Genomic DNA, 20,241 nt, shown 5'->3' with positions numbered 1-20,241 from the left:
TTTCTCTTGTTGCAGAGCACAGGCTCTAGGGCACATGGGCTTTGGTAGTTGCAGCACGTGGGCTCATCATCTGTGGCACCCGGGCGCCAGAGCACAGGCTCAGTAGCTGTGGCGCACCAGCTTAGTTGCTCCGTGGCTTATGGGATCTTCCCAGACCATGGAGAGAACCTGTGCCTTTGGCACTGGCAGGCAGATTCTGTATCACTGAGCCACCAGGGACGCCCCCTGCGATTTTTAATAATAGAAGAGCATAATAGAAATTTCATGAGTTTAAAGTGTAAGTTAATTTTAGTAAAAATTCAACCTCACATCGTCATGTGTTAGAACAGCCTACCGAATGATTATTTTTAAAGTTACAAACAGAAGTCACATGAATAAATGTCTTCCGGTCCAGATGTGCTGCCTGCCTTCAGTGTACTATGGTTCTGGAGTGAGAGAAGGGTTAGGATAGCAGTAATATCAGCAATCTGACTGACATGGCCAGATCTTTTGGTTGTCAGGACAGTGCTCTCACTGTGATCCTGGGGATGGTTCCATTGTTCTGTAGATGCATAAGGCAGTAGAGGGAATGGTGATTGCATATCTTAGTGTAAGCCTCTTTGGTGGGCAGATTTGCTTCAGTTTTCTGAGTGAAATGGGAAGTAGGTCATCAGTTGAGAATAAGAATGGTGAATGACAGTTGGAGGTTTGAGGAGAGGAGGAGATAGTGTGAAATCGTATAGGAGAATGAGAAAATGGACCAGGGAAATGCAGTGTAACTATTGGGCATGATTAAGGGATATTTGAGGTTTTAAAGTGAAATCAAAGGGTGTTGTTTTGTTTGTTTTTTCCTGTAGTCACATTAACATAGGCAGTTATGGAATAGATGGGGAATTGGATTGAATCAGGATTGGGTTTTCCAGGTGTATTCCTAGTACAGTAAATCTGAAGAGAGTCCTATTTTTTTTTTTTTTCCCCGTGAGAGGTATGTAGGTAAAGCAGATTCTTCAAAGGAATACCAGACTTTAGTTAGAATAAGAAGGTGGTGGAGGGACTGTGTTAAATGAGCTCTAGAGTATAGGACATTTTACTGATGAAGGGTCATGGGTTCTAGAGGGCATTCTGTGAGTTTTAAAAAATTTGTTTATTTACTTTGACTGTACTGGGTCTTCATTCACTGGGTGTAGGCTTTCTCTAGTTGTGGCAAGTGGGGGCTACTCTTCTTTGAATTGCATGACTTCTCATTGCACAATGGGCTCTAGGCACATGGGCTTCAGTAGTTGAAGCTGCCAAGCTCTAAAGCATAGGCTCAATAGTTGTGGCACACTGGCTTAATTGCTCTATAGCATGTGGGATCTTTCCAGATCAGGAATCAGACCCGTGTCCCCTGCATTGGCAGATGGATTCTTAACCATTGGACCACCAGGGAAGTCCCCATCCTGTGATTTTTGTAACTAGGGGATCATGGTATAATTTGCTCCTACTTAAGTGAATCTATTTAAAGGAGAACCATTGACCTAGAAAATGGACATTTTGAATGGAGAGACAGAATTTTGCAACCAGAATTAGATTAAAGGATATACTAAGGTTTATGATTAGAATATCTAAGGGATTTGAGAGGAACCTGCAAACTCCACCATCATAATTCTGTCTAGAATATCTCTTCTCCTAGGGGCTTCCTTTTTTTTGTTTGTTTTTGATTTGGCCCCCTGGTTGGCTTATGGGATCTAATTTCTCCAGCTAGGCTTGTACCCTTTGCAGTGGAAACTCCTCTGCCTAACGACTTAACTGTAGAGGTTTCATTAAGGAATATAGGCTTTTCCTTTTTGTATTGTCCTGGTAAGAAAGAGGCAGGTAGAGAAGGGAAAAGAGATTCTGATAGAGAGCGTGCTAATATCTATATTTACTATATAGTAATATCTATAGACATTAGAGATATAATATTTAATATTTTCTATATATCTAATATATATGTTATATGGAGGATGAAGCTCAAGATCTTTAATCTACTCAGTCCTAATTTATGGAGTTTCACCTTTTTCAATATATAATGCCCCATCTCTTTCTGATCAATCACTGGTAGTAGGGTACAGAGGCTAGGGATCCAAGCAAAAACTTGAGTAGTGGTATAAACAGTAATTTTTAAAAACCTTTTAAACTTGAAATTGTTTCAGATTTATAGTAATTGAAGGAAATGTGTTAATCTTCCACTGTGATCCTAGATTTGTCTTATTCTCCCTATTAATTTTTGTGCTATATTCATTTTAGGACTGTGATATTTAAGATTGTTCTAACAATCTGGTGAATCAGACATTTGAAATCATGTAGTAATTATTGATGTTTAGCATCTCTCTTTTTTTAGTATTATTTTTCTTTCGATTAGAATTTGCTTGATGCATTTTTGGGTGCCTGTGCCATTAGCCATTCCATGCCCCTGTACTTTAGGTATTTATCTTAGAAATAGAACAGAGTATATCTAGGGGTTTTTTTTGGCTGTGTCATGTGGCCTGTGGGATCTTAGTTCCCAGACCAGGGCTCAGGGGACCCAACTTGCGCCCCCTTCAGTGGAAGCACAAAGTCTTAGCCATGGGAACGCTTGGCAAGTCTCTGACAGTTGGCTGTAAAATGATCCACTTCCCAGGATCGTACCAGCCCCTCTTGAGGTTTTTGGCTCTGCATAGCACTGTTGATTTAGTATCTGCATAGTACTGTTGATTAGTAATCTCAATCTCAGTGGATTTAAATGGAATGATTCTCATATTTTAGGTGTGCTGTCATCAATAAACATATGTAATAAATAGTGAACTAAAAATGGAATTATTTTTATGTATTTCTTATTAAATTTGTCTTTGTAATATTAATTGGTTAATTTATAAACAGTCTTTTTAAACTTTCTGTTTTAGTCCCAGAAATCCTGGATAGAAAGCACTTTGACCAAGAGGGAATGTGTATATATCATACCAAGTTCCAAAGACCCTCACAGGTAAGTATACTTCTCTTTATTCTGAATTCTTATAGAAATTTAGATGTAAATTACATTGCTATTTATTTATTAAAAACTAAAATTATTAATTATTTGTAGTTACTGTTGGGTGAAGGAAATGGCAACCCACTTCAGTATTCTTGCCTAGAGAATCCCGTGGACAGGGGAGCCTGGTGGGCTGCAGTCCACAGGGTTGCAAAGAGTCGGACACGACTGAAGTGACTTAGCATGCATGCATGCATTGGAGAAGGAAATGGCAGCCCACTCCAGTGTTCTTGCCTGGAGAGTCCCAGGGACAAAGAGGCCTGGTGGGCTGCTGTCTGTGGGGTTGCACAGAGTCGGATATGACTGAAGCGACTTAGCAGCAGCAGCAGTTACTGTTAATTTTTGTTTTTACTGTTAATCTTTTAAGATTAGGAGGAGATAGTATTAGCAAGATATCAGCATTCTGCAGTTCTTAATGACATTTCACAACATGAAACCTCTTATTCAGAGTGTTCTTCCTTCCCTGGTCTTCCCCATATCATACTAGTGTATTACAAAGATCAGACAGTTAAGTCTCTTTTTTAAAAATTTGATTTATTGATACTGAGAACTTAAAAAGTTTATGTATCTGTTTAAGGGGCATATACTGAGTACCCAACAGTATAGTTTATGCTGAAGAAACCGGTATGAACCTAATGGTTGCTGTTTTTGTTTGCCAATATGTAGCTATAGGTGAGCACCTATTGGAAAACCCATCACCAGAAATTTGTTGGCATCTCTGATTGTCCTTTGGTCTTAAAAATGGCATTGATAATAGAAAAAAATTTTAAGTAAAGGTCATCATGAGTTAGAATTCAAGAAAAAGATCTCTTGAGGTATTTATTGAAGAAACATTTTTCCTAATTTTTTTCTTTTTTTTCTGAGACCTAAAAATAGCAAAAAGCTTAAAAGGGTACATCAAAGGTATATTTACTTCCTGGATTACAAAGCACTTTTCTTTTCTTTTCTTTTTTTTAATTTTATTTATTTATTTGGCTGCTCTGGGTCTTAGTTGTAGCATGTGGGATCTAGCTCCCTGACCAGGGATCGAACCTGGGCCCCCTACACTGGGAGCTCAGAGTTTTAGCCACTGGACCACCAGGGAAGTCCCACAAAGCACTTTTCTTCACAGGCACTTAGGACAAATTAATTGAAAAAGGTGTTTACCAGGGTTTTTAGTCGTCTTACCGTTCCGGTCTCCTATTAAACCTTGTTTTCTGTGCAGTTATCTTCTCTACAACTTTCACTTCCATTTGATATATGGCTCTTATGAATATAAAGCCAAGTAAGCAATCTTTTATAAACTATTTTGAGTTACAGTATGTGTGTGTTCACTCACTCAGTCGTGTCTGACCCTTTGCTGCCCTATGGACTGTAGCCCGCCAGGGTCCTTTCTCCATGGGATTCTCCAGGCCAGGAGTACTAGAGTGGGTTGCCATTTCCTTCTTCAGGGGATCTTCTCAACCCAGGGATCGAACTGGTGTTTCCTGTGTTGGCAGGCAGGTTCTTTTACCACTGAGCCACCTGGGAAGCCCAGTCTTTTATTAACTGATGTATATTAAGTTATAGCACCTGTCCCTATTATTGTGACATCATAGTGAATTCTCGGTAAATATTTGTTGAATAGAATTTCTAAATATTTTGTTTGTATATTACATAAACCTGTTTGAAATTCAACATTTCTTTTTATATTAATGGCAAAAAGAATTGAGTATCTCTCTCATTTATACAAATTTTCATTATAAGAGAAATGTGCATGATAAATTTTGCAAACTTGAGATGTAGAAAGTTGGCTTAATGTTCAGAGTATCAAAACTCGAAGATAGTCATTAATAATATTTATTGCACCTATTTTTAATCTTTACTGAGTGTATAGCTTTTGTTTTAAAATATTGCTAAATTCAGTCTATATGTAAAACATTGTATCTTTTTTTTAACAAAATGTTATAGTAACTTTATTTTTCCATAGTATCCCTTTAAGAGTAGTAGTTAATACTCTGTTGGTGTATATACAGTTCATATATGTATCCTGTTGTTGGGCACTTGAGTTGTTTTCAATTTTTAGCCTATTTTAAATTAAAATTAGGTCATAATGGAGGTCTTAGTGGATAAAACTATTTTTGTGTTTCAAGTTTTATTCCCCCTTAATATATGTAATGCCAAAAAGCTTTCCAGAAGATTAAAGAATAATGTATATTGTCACCAGTAGTGATGAGAATGCCTGAATATTGATTAATGTTAGCCATCATCTTCAAGAAAGTGATTAATAGAAAATTATATATTAAATTTGCATTTATTTGATCACCATTAAGAAAACATTTTTTGTATTCTTTAATATTCCCCCAGTTTTTGGTAATTTCTATAAATGTCATTTTAGATCATTAAAATACATGACCTTAGTGTCTCTTTCAGTCAATATTCTGTGATTTATCTGAATTTCATACTAGTTATTAAAGATGGGTTTTGTTATAAGATCATGTCTTTTAACCAGAAAGCACCAATGACATTGCCCAGATCACGTTCTTTGTTCTTAATTGTTGCATCCTTATTAATTATATATCTGGATCATAATTTTAATTTTCCCTGATTGATGGACATTTTAGCTAACCTGTTTTCTTTTTTGCTATTAGACAAATGTATTCTGTAGTGAATAACTTTATTTTACACATATTCTATAGATATTTTTAACCTTTACTCTTAAGTACTGGAATTAAGAGTTTGAGAATCTACATTTTTCATTTTGATGAGTATTGCCAAATTGCCCTCCATTTGTACTCCTACCAGCAGATATAAGACTACTTTCTTCTATATTCTTACCAAGATATTGTCTTAAAGGATTAAATAATTCTTCCAATCAAATATCTTTTCATATGTATGTTTTTACTGTGAATTATCTGTTCATATGGACTTCCTAGGTGGCTCTGTGGTAAAGAGTCCGCCTGCCAGTGCAGGAGATGCAGGGGACATTGGTTCGATTCCTGGGTCAGGAAGATCCCCTGGAACAGGAAATGACAAGCCACTCCAGTATTCTTGCCTGGGAAATCCCATGGACAGAGAAGCCTGGGGGCCCCCAGTCCAGGGGTTACAGAGTGTACTCGACTGAGTGCCTGAGCACACATGCACACATCTGTTCATATATTTTCCCATGTTATGTTGACTTGATAAATATATATTATAGTAGGGAACTTAATACATTTTTAATATTATATCTTAGGGAAGCTTTATATATTATACTTGTATTTAATATAATATTAGGGAAGCTAACCTTTTCTCTATAAATATTTTTTCTCAGTTTATCTTTGGACTTTTATTAGTGACATGTTTTTGCCATATAAATTTTTTTTTTATATAGGTAAATCTGTCTTTTGTGGTTTCTGGGTTTTATGACACAACTAATTGTATTTAAAAGATGAAAACTGAGTTTTTAAAAAAGGTACAAATGACCTAAGATATCGCTTGAAAAATATATAATATTCCTTTGTTTTGTCCTTTTTTTTTAATGGATTATTATAGTTTCGTTTAATGAGAAGAAAAATGATTTTCCCTTTAAGTAATAGATTTACCTTGTTTTATAGATGCCTTCCAGGATGTCAGATTTGTCAGCAGCTTGTCAGGTAAGTATCATAATAATAACGGTATTGCACAAATTTTGGAAAATAAAACTAGTATATTAAAAAAGTCAGGATACACTGGGATAAAATTCACAGGCCATTATGTTTAAGCGTTATTTAACTTACACTTGGGAGGTAAAGGATTAGGCAGAGTTCCTTGAAACTCAAGTGCAGGTACCTGAGCAGAGTGCTAAAGTTGAATATGAATTAGCTGGGTAAAGATTGAGGAAAGGGATTTAAAGCAGAGAGGAGTTTGTGGGAAGGCCTGGTAGTGAAAGAGAGTATGGTTATGTCAGGAAACTGCAAGCTGTAGAAGGTATTAATAAGGTGGATTTTGGAAAGATCTGAGTCTTGAGAAATAAGTAGGGCCAGATCATTTTAACTTTTTGTATACTATGCCACACAGTTTTGATTTCATGTTAAAATGATGTTATATAAGGAAGTAACATGCTTAGGTTTTTTTTTTTCCCCTCAATAAAAGCAGTTGGCATTTTGAGGAGATTGGCTTGAGAGGAAAAAATAGTTTGGAAGTTTTTAGAGTAATTCTGGCAAAAAAATAAGAGCCTGAATTAAGATACTACCTATGGTGATAAAGAAAAATAAGCATATTTGACAAGTGGGATCAATCAGATAAACTCACTAGGATTGGTGGTGTGTAGGGAAAGGGAACATTGGAGGATGGTACCTAAGTTTCTTACTCGGGCAACTAATTAAAGACTAATGTTGTTCTTTAAGAAGTGATGAAGGAATGTAAGAGAAAGAAGAGAAGGTCTCTGGTTGGCAGGCTAAGAGCAGAAGTACATAGAATGAGTTCATTTACATATATTGAATTGTTGCACCATTTCCAGGCCTCTTCATTCCTTCCTCTAGATGGGTAGTTCCATCTGGCGTCTGTACTCAGGCTGAAGAGCTTCCTTTAGCTTTTGGTATAATGCTGGTATACTCGATGGACATGGGTTTGAGTGGACTCTGGGAGTTGGTGATGGATGGGGATGCCTGGCGTGCTGCAGTTCATGGAGTTGCAAAGAGTCGGACACGACTGAGCGACTGAACTGGTATACTGGAGATGAGTTTTCTCAGCTTGGTTTATCTGAAAATATGTTTATTTTACTCATTTTTGAAGGATGTTTTCCCCGAATATGAAATTTTGAGTTTTCTCATTCCAGTGATTTGAAGATACCATTCTATAGTCTTCTGGCTCTTGTTTCTAGTGGGAAATCAGCTGTCATTAGTGCAGTGGTTCGTCTGTGTGTAATGGGTCTTTTTTCTCTCTGGCCGTTTTAAGGATTTTTTCCCCTATAATTTTGGTTTTAACAGCAGGCCTGTGATGTGCCTGAGAATGGTTTTCTTTTTCCTTCTTTTTGAATAAATCTTGAATCAGTTCAGTTCAGTTTAGTCAGTTCAGAGTTGTGTCTGACTCTTTGCAAACCCCATGAACTGCAGCACACCAGGCCTCCATGTCCATCACCAACTCCCGGAGTTCACTCAAATTCATGTCCATCAAGTCAGTGATGCCATCCAGCCATCTCATCCTCTGTCGTCCCCTTCTCCTCTTGCCCCCAATCCCTCCCAGCATCAGAGTCTTTTCCAGTGAGTCAACTCTTCGCATGAGGTGGCCAAAGTATTGGAGTTTCAGCTTTAGCATCAGTCCTTCCAACAAACACCCAGGACTGATCCTTTAGAATGTACTGGTTGGATCTCCTTGCAGTCCAAGGGACTCTGAAGAGTCTTCTCCAACACCACAGTTCAAAAGCAGCAATTCTTCAGCGCTCAGCTTTCTTCACAGTCCAACTCTCACATCCATACATGACCATAGGAAAAACCATAGCCTTGACTAGACGGACCTTTGTTGGCAAAGTAATGTCTCGGCTTTTGAATATGCTGTCTAGGTTGGTCATAACTTTCCTTCCAAGGAGTAAGTGTCTTCTAATTTCATGGCTGCAGTCACCATCTGCACTGATTTTGGAGCCCCCAAAAATAAAGTCTGACACTGTTTCCACTGTTTTCCCAACTATTTGCCATGAAGTGATGGGACCGGATGCCATGACCTTCGTTTTCTGAATGTTGAGCTTTAAGCCAACTTTTTCACTCTCCTCTTTCACTTTCATCAAGAGGCTTTTTAGTTCCTCTTCACTTTCTGCCATAAGGGTGGTGTCATCTGCATATCTGAGGTTATTGATATTTCTCCAGGCAATCTTGATTCCAACTTGTGCTTCCCCATCCCAGTGTTTCTCATGATGTACTCTGCATAAAAGTTAAATAAGCAGGGTGACAGTATACGGCCTTGACATACTCCTTTTCCTGTTTGGAACCAGTCTGTTGTTCCATGTCCAGTTCTAACTGTTGCTTCCTGGCCTGCGTATAGGTTTCTCAAGAGGCAGATCCGGTGGTCTGGTATTCCCATCTCTTTCAGGATTTTCCACAGTTGATTGTGATCCACACAGTCAGAGGCTTTGGCATAGTCAATAAAGCTGAAATCTTGAATAAATATCTGCAAGTTCATGTTTTTCACCAAATTTTAGCCACTGTTTCTTAAAATCCTTTTCTGCCCCTTCTCTGTCTCTCCTCCCTCTGGGACTCTGGGTATATTAGGTTGCTTGATATTTTCTGCAGGTCACTGAGGCCCTGTTTTATTTTTAATTAAAATATTTTTTCCCATTTATCAAATTAGATCATTTGTATTCATCTCTCTTCAGGTTCACTAACGTTTATACAATCTCCAATGCTGTTTTGGCATCCAGTAAGTAGATGCCTCAAACTAAGTTTATTAATAGAAGCGTGTATCATTAAATACTAATGTATTTATAGTATTTTAATGCTAAGGTAAGCATATTAACTTACTGATATCCTAAAATCAGAAAGTCAGATTATTTGGATATTCTTCAAAAGTTCCTTTATTTTCATACAGTTTTTTATTGACTGATTTTTTTAAAAGGTCTTTTAAAAGTTTTATTATTTTTTTCCCTTAGGTGTTTTTGTGGTCGCTTGGTCAAGCAACATGCTTGTTTTACTGCAAGTCTTGCCATGAAATACTCAGATGTGAAATTGGGTGACCATTTTAATCAGACATTAGAAGAGTGGTCTGTGGAAAAACATACAGAACAGAGCCCAACGGATGCTTATGGAGTCATAAATTTTCAAGGGGGTTCTCATTCCTACAGAGCTAAGGTATGTTGTGTATTAGAGTGTCTTACTTTGTTTACCTTTTAATTAATTCCAACTCTTTGCAACTCCATGGACTGGAGCCCACCAGGCTCCTCTGTATATGGAATTCTCCAGGTAAGAATACTAGAGTGGGCTGCCATGCCCTTTTCCAAGGGATCTTCCCAACCCAGGGATTAAACCCAGGTATCCCGCATTGCAGGAAAATTTTTTACCATTTGAGCTACCCAGGAAGCCAGTTAATTAAATAATGTATGTTTATTATCTGACAGCTTATAGAATAGTGTGTCAGAAAATTAGTTTTAATCATTTCTTTATTTTAAAGTTCTTTGTATTGGTACACACAAATACAGAATTATTATGTTTTGGTGCATTGAACCTCTCTTAGTTTCATTTACTATTTCGCTTTCTCTTTGTTCCCTTTTTTTTTTTTATCTTTTTGGTTAATGTATTTTTAATTATGCTTATCTTCTTTATAGCATCTTATTTATATATTTTTCTGTTCTGTAGATTAATTTTATAAATACTATAAAATACATCTTTAACTGGTTACTGTTACAGATTAGTACTTTTACTACTTCCTGGTCAATGCAAGAACCTTTAGAATACTTGTGACAACATTTATTTCCCTCATGACTTACATGCTTTTGTTGGCATAAATTTTATTTTTGTGTGTGTGTGTGTGTATTTTAAAAACTCCCAAATTAACCTCCTTGGTGGATCACTGGTAAAGAATCTGCCTGCCAATGCAGGAGACACAGATTTGATTCCTGATCCTGGAAGATCCCATATGCCACAGAGCAACTAAGCCCATGTGCCACAACTATTGAGCCTGTGCTTCAGAGCCCAGGAACCACAAGTACTGCACCCACATGCTGCAGCTACTAAAGCCTACGTGTCCTAGAGCCAGTGCTCAGCAACCAAAGAAGGTACCGCAGTGAGAAGCCCAGAGCACTGCAGTGAAGAGTAGCCCCCACTCGCTTCAACTAGAGAAAGCCTATGCAGAACAAAGACCTGGCACAGCTAAATATAAATAAATAAAAATCTTTAAATCCCCAAATAATAATTTATGATTCATTTAGACTTGTCTACATTTTGCCTTTTAAGTTGTTGTGCCTGGCTCTCTCCCTGCCTTGATTTGCTAAGCAGTGTCATATGGTGGGCCTGTCTCTCCGGGTTTTCTGTTCTCTTGGATCCTGACACAAGTTGTCACACCTGGGTAGCTTACTGATGTCTTAAAAGCAGGGGTCGTTAATCTACTTTCTCTAGTTCCCAGGGGCAGAGTTGGTCCAAAACAACATAGTCCATCATTGTTGAAAATGGAATTCCTCGTTTATTACTGACATCATCTGTTTTTTTTTATTTTATTTATTCAATTATGACTGTGATGGGTCTTCATCGCTGCATGAGGGCTTTCTCTAGTTCCTGCCAGCAGGGGCTACTCTTTTTTGTAGAGTGTGGCCTCAGTAGTTGTGGCACGCAGGCTCAGTTGCCTCACAGCATGTAAAATCCTCTTGGACCAAGAATCAAACCTGTGTCCCTGCATTGGCAGGTGGACTCCCAGCCTCTGGACCACCAGGGAAGTGCCATAATCTGTTTTTTAAATTTAGTAACTTTAGATTATTTTCCAGGCACTACTTAATGTACCCAAGTATAGTGATGAGTTAAACAAAGCTAATGCTTTAAAGTCTTATAGAAGAAATTTCATTACAAGTCATTCTTAAAGGAATCTGGAGTCTTCTCAGTTTTATATAATTTATGATATTTTGGGATATTTTTCCTTGGTGTTTGATCTCTGTTTGTAAAGGAATGGTTAATATATTGTTTTGGAAAGAACCTTTATTGGAGAAGATTAAAAGCATTGTTTTTTCCCCCCAACATCTGAGTATTATAGATTTGATATGAATATTTTTGATTTCTTCTTACAAAGCAAGAAATACTGTGGATAAATCTGTAAACCAGATGAATGGTAATTGGGTTTATATAATCAGAAAGAGTAACAAATTTATATCTTATTTGAAAATTAGAGTACCACTATTTCTCTAGCTCTTACAGAATGATTTTCCAACCTTAAAATTGTTTGTTTGTTATTGCTTATTCTTAGGAGTGTAAATATATTATGAGTAGCCTATGAAATCTATTTTATAATAATCTGATGCAAATAAAGTTTTTCTTAAGTCATATGATGCTACATTATGAAACTTATGAATTATTATTTTTTAAAAATCTTTCTTGTTAGTATGTGAGGCTATCATATGACACCAAACCTGAAATCATTCTGCAACTTCTGCTTAAAGAATGGCAAATGGAATTACCCAAACTTGTTATCTCTGTGCATGGTGGCATGCAGAAGTTTGAGCTTCACCCACAAATCAAGCAGTTGCTTGGAAAGGGTCTTATTAAAGCTGCAGTTACAACCGGAGCCTGGATTTTAACTGGAGGAGTAAACACAGGTAAACAGTAATAAAATTGATATAATTTTTATTTGATGTGTTTGTACATTTTCATAATATCAGATATTTGAAAAGTCAACACAGTATAAGCTAGTCTCCTATTAAGTAATCTATAGTTCTTAAGTATAAATGCTAACTGAAAAACGAATTTGGTTTTTGTTTGTTCTTTTAAAAGAATAATATGGTTTATCATTTACTTTTTTTTTTTATTAAGACTTTATTTTTGGCTGTGCCTTGTGGCTTGCAGGATCTTAGTTCCCCAGCCTGGGCCATTGTGATGACAGTGCCAAATCCTAATCACTGGACCGTCAGGGAGTTCCCAAGAATAATGTGCTTTGGAGCAAGGGTTTGCAAACTATGGTTCCCTGCACCAAATCCAGCCTACTCCTTGTTTTTGTAGATAGAGGTTTACTGGAACTCAGCCACATTTGTTTTTGTATGGTTTTGTATCACACTTCTGTGCTATAAAAGCAGAGGTGGATAATTCTTAGACTGTATGTCTTGCAAAGCCTAAAATGCTTAAAATTTTGTCCTTTATAAAAAGTTTGCTGACCTCCTACTGTATAGCAAAGTGTTATTCTTGTCACTTTGTGACTGCTGGTAAATTGAGAAAAGAATGGCAATTCATTGCCTAGACAGTGGTAAAAAATAGCTTTTGAAATTAATTTTTAATATAATCTTATATTCTAAGTCTTTCCTATTACATACACAGTTTGGATGGAAGGAAGGCAAATTAATTTTAATATCCAAAGTAAAACATATTTATTATTTGTTAGTTTGCAAAAATCTGTTTCATTAACAGCAACTGTTTTTTGAACCTTATTGTGGCACTCTTCTAGCCACTGAAAATATATCATTACACAAAATATTTGCCCTCATGGAGCTTATATTCTAGTGGGAAAGATATAGAAAACAAGCAGATAACTAAATGTATAATAAATTAAATAATAAGTGCTTTGAGAGACACATAAAATGTAGAGGAAGGATAGTGAGGGATGGTCAAGGAAGCTTCGTTCATAAGGTAACTTTGAGTAGAAGTGGAAGGAAATGAAGCAAATAAGATTAAGAATAATGTGGGACAGAGCATTTAAAGGAGAAGAAATGGAACGTATTGGGAAAATAGAAAGGTCCAGTGTAGCTTGAGTAGAATGAGCAAGGACTGCTGGGTGATGAGATCAGAAAGTTACAGGTGAGTGGTGATGGTGGGGTTGACATGGGGTTTGTGGTGAATATCAGGAGCAACAGACAGACCATCATATAAGGCCTTGCAGGCCATTATAAGCACTTTGACTTTTAATCTGAATTAGAAGGGGAGGTTTTAAGCAGAGAGTTGACAGGAGCAAAGATATCTTGAATGATGGTTTAAAAATAGGCTATAAACAGGCAAGGTAGCCATTGGAAGAACAGTGAAGATACTATTTCAGTAGTCCATGTGAGAAATGAAAAATCTAATTGAGTGATGCATTGATTTGCCATGGCTGTTAAAATACCACAGACTGGGAGGCTTAAAAGAAATTTATTTTCTAATAGTTCTGGAGACCTAAGATCAAGATGTTAGCAAGTTTGGTTCCTCCTGATGCGGCTCTCCTTGACTTACAGATGGCCATCTTTTCACTGTGTCCTCTTGTGGCCTTTCCCATTGCATGTACATCTCTGGTGTCTCTTTTTGTGCCCAAATTTCCCCTTTTTACAAGGACACCAGCCAGATTGGATTAGGGCCTGCCCTAACATCCTCATTTTCACACGATAACCTATTTCCAAATACTGTCACATTCTAAGGTACTGGGGTTAGAATATCAACATAAGAATTTTGGGAAGGATATTGTTCAGTCCATAACAAGTGGTAATGAGAAGTTATGTGCTCTTTTGAATCATTTTTTCTGTATACTTTCCTCCCAATTTTTGACTCAGTTGGAAAACTGTTGTAGTTTTTTCTGAGTGTGTGTGTTTTGCTTATAGTCCTGAGCCATACTCTTCTTTTTTTTTAGATGATGTATAGAGCAGTAACAAAAACTACAGTTAACATGAGGAATCTAAGAGAGGAGACTAGGCCTAACAACATGGTAAAAGTTAGTTTTACGTGTGTTTCAGGCAGTTGTAGTGATTTGACATTGTGGGTTTTTTTTTTTTTTTTTTTTTTTCCGTCCTTGTGTTTTCTTTTGAGTTTGTCTTTTGGACTTTGTTGCTTTTTATCTTGTATATGTAAAAAAAACTAGCACCAGTTGTAACGTTACTGAGAATAGGATTGTTCTGAACACAATAAAGACTTTCAAATAAAGTGAATTTAATTTTGTATGAACAGGTGTGGCAAAACATGTTGGTGATGCCCTTAAAGAACATGCTTCCAGATCATCTCGAAAGATTTGCACTATTGGAATAGCTCCATGGGGAGTGATTGAAAACAGAAATGATCTTGTTGGGAGAGATGTAAGAGTGTTTTTTAAAATTTCTTTTATTTAAGCTTATGTTGAAACAGAATTAGAGCAAGAATAGTGCAAAGTCAACCTAAAATATTCATGATCATACTACAGTCCTTTTGAAAACACTATGATAGATTTAAACAGTTGTGATTATAGTGTTAGTACATTTAGTTTCTGCCCTTTTTTGTATAACTGTTTCACACCTTTTCCATATCATGCCAGTCTGTGTAATTAAGTTTTTAATGATTGTGTGATGTTAAGAATTAATTGTATTGTCTGTGAAAGTAGTAATCAAATGCTAGTGTTTTATTCAAGTAGGTTAAAGACATGTGAATTGGTTGTAGATATTTTTTCAAGAGGTTATTAAAAAGGAATTAATTATAATGATCATTTTCAAATGCAATTAAATTTCTAACATCAATTTTAAAGATTCTACTTATGACTGGAAAAGTAGCAATATGACATTTAACTGCTTTTATTCAGTGTCCTTTATATATTGCACTTTATTCCCTAATAACCTGAGAGTTTCTTAACGTTGTTTATTTATTTGCTTATTTGCTGCTGTTTCCTTTGCATGGGATGATGAAATATGATTTATTCTGCAGTGGAGCCAAAATGTAATTGGTTTAACCCATTATTGAATAATCTTCAGCTGCTTAAAAGCTCACGCTTTTTGATACATATTTCTTTCATATTTTGTATTTTTGCCTTTACAGATTATTTCAAAATTTGTTTTTACTTTATGTTATATTTAATCCTACCCACTAACTCTCATATTTGCTATTGTTTAGGTGGTTGCTCCTTACCAAACTTTGTTGAACCCTCTGAGCAAATTGAATGTTCTGAATAATCTGCATTCCCATTTCATATTGGTGGATGATGGCACTGTTGGAAAGTATGGAGCAGAAGTCAGACTTAGAAGAGAACTTGAAAAAACTGTTAATCAGCAAAGAATTCATGCTAGTAAGGGCATTTATAAATTTGTTGTTAAAATTATTCTGGGCTGTATTAATTGCCAGCAGCATTCTATGAAAGGTAGAATGCTCATTAAGTCCTCATTTCTTTAGTAGCAGGATGACATACAAAACAACAAAGAGTAACTGACCTTAACACAAAATAAGACCTAGGAAAGGAAGTTTGAGATTAAACTGGATACTCAAATATCAAGGCCAAAGCCGCAAAAGTTCATTGGAAGCTTTGTTGCTACTGTAATCCCATTGCATCTCAAGGAATTCAGAAATATTCTTACTGTATGCTATATTCCAGTACATGATTTTGAAGTTCAGGATTGAAGAGGAAAAACATACTTTATTGTGAAGTAAGAATCACTTTACTTAAAGTTTGATAACCCAAGTAGGTATCACTCTTTGATAGATATGTCTTAAAAATTGGTATTCTTGACACACGTCTTCTTTTCCAACCATGGTCAAACTTTCTGGTTCAACATCTAGATTTTTATTTCAAAAAGAAGAAACTTTATAATTTTAGGACACCAAGAAGGTGAGCTCTATGATGAAGTGAAATAGAAGTACAAAAATTACAGGATAGTATTTTCAAATTATGATGGAGTCATAGCATCTCCTAAAACTTAGGAATGTTTCAGAACTTTGCAAATACCTATATTTTGGATTTTTTCACTAGGTATTCACTAGGCTAGGTATTCACTAGGCAAGGTATTCACTAAATTTCTTTTCTGTTACTCTTACAGAAGAAATGGATTTTATTGTTCTGTTCTGTTTATGTAATCCTGATGCTGGCATTAATGCATTTGGAATAAGTGATTAAAAATAGAAACATTGGAAGTTTAACTCAAGCCATATTAAAAAGCAAACTGAAAACCAACTTGGTGTTTTAATTTCTAATCAAGAGTTAAAGTAGTGAAATATGTAAAATAGTTATTGCTTTTCAGTGAATATATGTTCCAGTGTGTGCCTTGTTATATATTGAATTTTCTAATTTTGTTACTTAGAACAGACTTAAAAGTCAGTATAAAAGTAATTTTTTTAGTATTTATATCAGACTAGTATCATGTCGAGTACTTTAATTCAACACAGTCTTTTAAGATATTTTATTTTCGCTTTTTATTGTTTTTGATTGAGAAAAAAATAAGATTAAATTATTGAATTTTGCCTAATATCATAATTAATCTTTTTACTTTTTTAAGGAATTGGTCAAGGTGTTCCTGTGGTGGCACTTATATTTGAGGGTGGGCCAAATGTTATCCTCACAGTTTTAGAATACCTTCAGGAAAGTCCTCCTGTTCCAGTCGTCGTATGTGAAGGAACAGGCAGAGCTGCAGATTTACTAGCATATATTCATAAGCAAACAGAAGAAGGAGGGTAAGTGTATGATTGCAACATATTTTTAATAATTTCATGTAAAGAGGGCTGTGGGGGCTTCCTAGGTGGTGGAGTGGTGAAGAATCTGCCTGCCAGTTCAGGAGATGAACGACATGCGGATTTGATCCCTGAGTCTGGAGCAGGAAATGGCAACCCACTCCAGTATTCTTGCCTGGAAAATTCCATGGACAGAGGAGCCGGATGGGCTACAGTCCACGGGGTCGCAAAGAGTAGGACACAACTGTGCACCCTTGTGTAAAGAGGCTTGTGGCTTCTAGAATATTAAATTCATTTTGGTGTTTTATGAACATGAAAATTCCTTCCTAAGTGTTGAGGAAAAGGCCTGTCTGACACATTATTAGAATGAATTAAAATATAACAGTCTTTATTGTGGACAATTTTGCGATATCTGTTAAATATACAGAGGCACATATCTTTTGACTTGATAGTTTTATTTCTGGTAATTTTCCTACAAATGTACACATATGAAGTAACTTACGTAAAGTTATGCATTATAGTGTGGTTTGTGATAATAAAAGATTGGAACAATATAGAGCATATATCAAGGGGACTAGATAAATAACATGGTATATCTGCACAGTGGAATAGTTTGCAGTTATGTATGGTTTTAATCTGTTTAGTAGACTTGAGAAGATTAACTATATATGTAGAAAAAGGAAAATGTACAGTAACATATATATTATGGTGCCTTTTATGTGGGAGAAAAGCAGCAGAATAATTGTGTGTGTGGAAAGAGATCCTGGAAAGTTAATAGTGTTTCTTGAGAGCAGTTGAGATGGGACGGACTGATGGAAGACAGTGAAAAGGACACATTCACTATGAATTTCCACATCTTTATATTTTGTATCAAACTTTTGAGCCATGTAAATATATTCCACTTTGAGAAAAAGAAAAATGCAAATGTGCTGATATTTAACACATTTTGGTGAAATACTGCTTTACACGTCATAATATCTTAAAATTATACAAAATCTTATAGAATGTGAGTACTGATAATGTATTCGCATGCCTTACTAAAAAAAGCTGGAAATAATTCAAAGAGAAAAATCACTCCATTTTCCATTTTTCACCCTTGTGATTTGTAGTGGGAGTCTAATGAAGCAGATTTCATTGACGGTCGAGTATTTAATTTTTTTTCCCAAGTACTTAATACAGTATCTTTAAATGCCTTGCCTGTCTACCAGTAACTTGATGATACTAGATTCTTTAAATTAAGGAATTTGAAATCAGTGGATTAAGTTGTGTTTCCTCTTACTTCAGGAATCTTCCTGATGCAGCAGAGCCCGATATTATTTCAACTATCAAAAAAACATTTAACTTTGGCCAGAGTGAAGCAGTTCATTTATTTCAAACACTAATGGAATGTATGAAAAGAAAGGAGCTCGTAAGTAGATTTCATCAGAATAAGCCTTTTTATTTCATTCAAAGCACAGTCTAAACTAGAGAAATACTTCTAAAAAAAATTAATTTTTGGCCACCCCTCTGGCTTGTGGGATCTTAGTTTCCCAACCAGAAATTGAACCCAGGCCCTTGGCCGTGAAAGCATGGAGTCCTAACCGCTGGACTGCAGGGAGAATTCTCAGTTAGAAAAATAGTAAAGGTTTGAATATACTTGAATTTTATTTGGTAAATGATACAGATTCTTAATTTTCTGGGTTTTTTATTATAATGAAATTATTTCCAACCCCCCAAAATTGTATATACCATGTACTTTTAAATTACTTTGTGATTTATGTGTGATTTATTTGCTTTATGCCTTAGCTTTTAAAATGTAAATGCATAATATTATGGATTAATCTTTAAATAGATCACTGTTTTCCACATTGGATCAGATGAACATCAAGATATAGATGTAGCAATACTTACTGCACTGCTTAAAGGTAAGGTTTCAAATTTATTTGTTAGGTCTTTCATTTACAGTCTTTTTATATAAGTTAGTGTTTGTTAATTTGAGAATTGAATTTTTCAATAATTTTTCTTTGTAGAAGACATAGCATTCACTTTCTGTGACAGCAAATTCGCTTTTGTCTTTATATTATATAATTGTTTTAAAAGTTCAAACTAGGATTTATGCCATTAGGCCTGTTATCTTGTTAAGGATGTATAAAATGTGTCATTTTTAATTGGCTAAAAAATAAGTGTTTAAAAGTAATAAGGTATTAATTGATAGAAATTAAAAATAGCATTCTTAAATATGCGATTTTTATCAGGAAGGAAAGTTTGGAAAGAAAACTTGTATCTTCTAGGACTGAAGGGTTATCTTACATTCACTTGAATTGTTTTTCTCTCATTATCTTTCCAAAGGCATCCAGCTGATAAACAGTGTTATAGTGAGAAATCTTTTCAAAAATTAGAAACTAAAATGTTCCATCTAAATACCTGACAGTATGGAATGAGGTAGCAGAAGCAGAGCAAGAGGGTGTTGTCTTATCATTCACAAGAATTTTGCAAATGTTAGGCCATAATAAATTGCCAATAGATCAAACATTTAAAAATACTATAATAAATATAGCATGTTTACATCATCTAAGAATAAAGATCATAAATAATAGGAAGCCTAGAAACCATAAAGGGAAAGGTCAATAGGTGTGATTTCATACTTCGCATAAAAAGAGAGCACTAATATTTGCTGTATTCTTTCTGTGAACTAGCTACTGTGCTTTAGTAGTTTCTGTTGTTTACTCTTGCAGCAGCCCTAAGAGTCAGATTTCCTATTTTCCTCATTTTATAGATGAGATAACTAAGAACAGGAATGTGGAAAGATCACTAGAAGGTGTTAAAAATTAGTGATAAGCAGATGAATAATCCATGGAAAAATGAGTCAGAATTTATGTAATAGATATTAGCAGAAATGTGGAAATTTGAAAATGATAGAAAGATGTTAAACCCTATAAATTGGGGGTGGGGGGGAAGATTTTTATCCTCCTACTGGGTATTTGTATACTCCTGATGGATGGTATAACATTTCTGAAATTTATTTTGGCAATGTATCAAAAACTTTATATATCCTACACAGCAGTTTGACTTCTATAAATTCATCCTATTAAACATGTGCACAAAAATGTACTTGCCAAAAAATTCAAATAAGTTAATGGAACTTGTCAACTTCTTTATTCAATTAGGCACTAATGCATCTGCATTTGACCAGCTCATCCTTACATTGGCATGGGATAGAGTTGACATCGCCAAAAATCATGTATTTGTTTATGGGCAGCAGTGGCTGGTATGTAAATAATGTATACAAGCAAT

The 20,241-nt window shown here is 35.5% G+C and overlaps 1 protein-coding gene across 1 annotated transcript in view; it reads left to right on the top strand.

Moving 5' to 3' along the window:
- Positions 1 to 20,241, top strand: part of TRPM7 (transient receptor potential cation channel subfamily M member 7) — a 108,658-nt gene that overhangs the window by 14,181 nt on the left and 74,236 nt on the right. The window contains exons 2-11 of the mRNA XM_005685780.3: positions 2,883 to 2,962; positions 6,562 to 6,600; positions 9,567 to 9,765; positions 11,999 to 12,212; positions 14,515 to 14,639; positions 15,424 to 15,595; positions 16,797 to 16,971; positions 18,253 to 18,376; positions 18,800 to 18,872; positions 20,115 to 20,215. Of these exons, the coding sequence (XP_005685837.1) occupies positions 2,883 to 2,962; positions 6,562 to 6,600; positions 9,567 to 9,765; positions 11,999 to 12,212; positions 14,515 to 14,639; positions 15,424 to 15,595; positions 16,797 to 16,971; positions 18,253 to 18,376; positions 18,800 to 18,872; positions 20,115 to 20,215 (1,302 nt within the window). The remainder of the gene's footprint in view (positions 1 to 2,882; positions 2,963 to 6,561; positions 6,601 to 9,566; positions 9,766 to 11,998; positions 12,213 to 14,514; positions 14,640 to 15,423; positions 15,596 to 16,796; positions 16,972 to 18,252; positions 18,377 to 18,799; positions 18,873 to 20,114; positions 20,216 to 20,241) is intronic.

The sequence above is a fragment of the Capra hircus genome, chromosome 10 (genome assembly GCF_001704415.2).
Source record: "Capra hircus breed San Clemente chromosome 10, ASM170441v1, whole genome shotgun sequence".
NCBI classification, from domain to species: domain Eukaryota; kingdom Metazoa; phylum Chordata; class Mammalia; order Artiodactyla; family Bovidae; genus Capra; species Capra hircus.
This window is presented reverse-complemented; position numbering and strand designations above follow the sequence as displayed.